General features: G+C 29.3%; 1 protein-coding gene across 1 annotated transcript; it reads left to right on the top strand.

Moving 5' to 3' along the window:
• The first annotated feature begins 305 nt into the window (after positions 1–305).
• Positions 306–1636, top strand: LOC145011458 (ethylene-responsive transcription factor CRF4-like). Its single transcript, XM_078970183.1, has one exon. The coding sequence runs from the start codon at positions 453–455 to the stop codon at positions 1482–1484; it is 1032 nt and encodes a 343-aa protein (XP_078826309.1). The 5' UTR covers positions 306–452; the 3' UTR covers positions 1485–1636.
• The last annotated feature ends 1568 nt before the right edge of the window (positions 1637–3204 follow it).

The raw sequence follows: 3204 nt of genomic DNA, 5'->3' as shown, positions 1-3204 counted from the left end.
TATTTAAATGTATAAAATATCTATTTATAAGATAGAATAAATCTTCTATTAAATTTGGCGTTGTATAGTTGGAAACAAAAAGCAACTTTAATAGCATTTAATTATTTAGTTCTTTAAACGTCTAATGTGAACATGTTTATTTACAAAATCAAAAATTAAAATAAGACAACTAATTTACATTCGGTATAAAACAACTAATATATACTATAGACTATCAGTATCTTCCTTTTTGTTGAATATCTTTTTTTTTCTTTAATTATTTAATAAATATCCAAAAGCTGTTCTTGTGCTCAGATGTCTCCTATAAATGTGCAATTTCTCGTGTTTGTTACCAACTTTCAACTATTGGGTCTTCTTCCTTCTCAATTCTTTTTCAATTTCAAACGATCATCGTTTCTGTTCAAGTTATACCAATTCCCCCCTCTTTTTGGATTCAACTGAAATCCATAGACATGGATGACTACTACATGTTATGTCCGATAAAACAAACAGAGCATAAAAAAGTTATAACAATGGCGATTCCGGAGATGACAACTAAGTTTTCCGTTCATGAAAACAAACCACCTGAAAGACTTGTACGGATATCAATGACAGATCTTTATGCAACTGATTCTTCCAGTGAAGAAGAAGACGGAGGTTTCGTACGGCGGCGCGTAAAGAAGTATGTCAATGAGATTAACATACAAACGACGTGCAGAGCTACGGTGGGGGTTGAGAAGTCCAAGAAGACGACTGGAAATAGGGAGTCAGGTCTTCAAGCTAAACAGAAGCCAATGAAGACGACTAAAACTCCGGTGAACAATGGGAGGAAGTTCAGAGGGGTGAGACAAAGACCTTGGGGTAAGTGGGCGGCGGAGATTAGGGATCCGGCGAGACGTGTCCGGTTGTGGCTGGGGACTTATGAAACGGCGGAGGAGGCTGCGAGGGTGTACGACAACGCCGCTATTAAACTCCGTGGTCCTGATGCTTTGACAAACTTTAGCAATCCACCGATTGAGGAAAACCCACCGCCGGTCAATATTCCGTCGACGTCCGGGTATGATTCAAGCGAAGAGTCGCACAACCTTCTCTCTCCAACTTCCGTTCTCCGGTTTAGTAGCACCAATAATGACAATAGTAACAGTCACTCCAAAGAAGCACTTGAACCGGTCAAAGAAGCTGAAGAGTGTCAGTCAACAAACTGGTTTGACCCGGTTATTAAGCTTGACCCGAATACTAATTTAGTAGTTGACAAGAAAGGGTTGGATCCTTTTGGAGATGATGTGCCATTCTTGAATAATCTTTTCGATTTCCAATCACCGGAGCTAACTCAATTTGGTGATGGAGCTCTATTTAATATGATGGGTGGTGATTTCCGGTCACTTGACTCTATTGAATTTGATAACTATGTTAGCTTATCGTTTTTTGAAAATTTCAAGGATCCAATTTATGATATTGGTTCACTTTCGACTTTGGAAGTGGAGAATTACTTCCAAGACATTTAAGAAGGCGTTTTTGGTTTAAATTGTTTTTGAAAAGATTTGAAGGTTGTTGGAGCCTTATAATCCATCAAATTTTGTGATAATATGAGATATATTTATATTTATATTTGATAAAATTGCAAAAAATGTATGTCCTTTGGTTTTCAACCTTTTTTTTTTTTTTTTTTTTTTTTTTTTTTTTTTTAATTTTAATTTGAGTCTAAAAGTTTCCAATTTGCAAAAAGTATTTTGTTGGTATAATTTTATTATAGATTTGGTCTTTAAATTTAACAACAATTTGTCTAATCCACTAAAACCTAATAAAATATCAATTTATTCTTCATTTGGTGTTTTTTAAGAGTAAATTATTTTAGTCAATAAAGTTTATACAATTGGTGTTAGTTTTGTCTTTTTTATTTTGGTCATTTTTAAGAGTAAATTTTACACTATTGATCCTTATACTAGTTATTGTCATGATTCTTTGTTAATCATTAGATATGTCTAAAATAATAAAAATACCTTTATTTTTGTCTATATTTTTAATATTCAATTCTACCTATCTAATAAAAGAATAACTATTTTACCATGTTTTACTATGTGTCAATCATTTAAAACTTCTTATTAATTAAATTGTCATTTGTCACTCTTTGATTTTGTCTCAAAAAAGAAATTGCCACTTGTCACTTTTTACTATTTCCTTATTAATTAAAAATTTAAAATATCATTAATTGCTTCTTTCTTTTTATACAAATGTAACCGTCATCACAAGTTTAAATTGTAATCTTTATTACCTAATTTATTATTATTATTATTATTATTATAATTATTAGGGCTAACAATCACATACAACAATCACGTCACCTTTAGATAATCTCTTCAATTTTATAAATCCCTGCATAAAACTCATTATTTTCTTACCATAGTTTGAATGTAATTCAAACATTAATCTTATATATAATTTACATTTGAAATAAAAACAATATAAACAACTATATTTGCCCTTATATATATTTTATTATATATCATTGTTATTGTTTTTTCATTAGTTCACAAATAAATATTGTATGATATATATATATATATATATATATATATATATATATATATATATATATATATATATATATATATATATATATATATATATATATATATATTCAAAATATATTTCACATATTTATTTAAAACAACGATTATAATTTTATATAATTAGAAAATATATATATTTACTAATAATTTATTTATAATAATTGATTCGTAATTATAATTTTTTTTACAAAAATTTAATTTATTTTATAACTGTGGTTCCTACGGGTTATAACCTAGTACTTAATAAAAACCTTCCCTACATGCCATGTGTATTTTTTTATGCATCTAATTGCCAATTGACATTTTCTGGTTAAAGTATTTCATAATTTTCCCGCTCAAATGTCAAGTTTTAAGATATCCAATTTTATCCTATTAAATGTTAAATGAATTGATTGATTTGGTAATCAATTATTCAATCACTGATTTCTCTATATTCAGTTTCCTTCTTTTACGCAATCACTTTCAACTCATGGATGGATTTTTATCTTAAAAAATCTGGAAGACAATCTTTCTGTTATCACTCTTATACGCGTATCACACCTTATTATCACAAGCAATTCGACAGACTATGTTTTTTATGCCACGATTCTCACACTATACGAAGATGAATATTCCATGTAATTCATTTTGATTCTTGTAACAAGATGTGGATGGG

The sequence above is a fragment of the Lactuca saligna genome, chromosome 8, assembly GCF_052625555.1.
Source record: "Lactuca saligna cultivar CGN05327 chromosome 8, ASM5262555v1, whole genome shotgun sequence".
NCBI classification, from domain to species: domain Eukaryota; kingdom Viridiplantae; phylum Streptophyta; class Magnoliopsida; order Asterales; family Asteraceae; genus Lactuca; species Lactuca saligna.
Note: the sequence above shows the minus strand (reverse complement) of the source record. Positions and strands in the feature narration are given on the sequence as shown.

Coding starts and splice junctions, on each gene's coding strand:
- LOC145011458 (XM_078970183.1), top strand. CDS start 453: ATGGATGACTACTACATGTTATGTCCGATAAAACAAACAGAGCATAAA.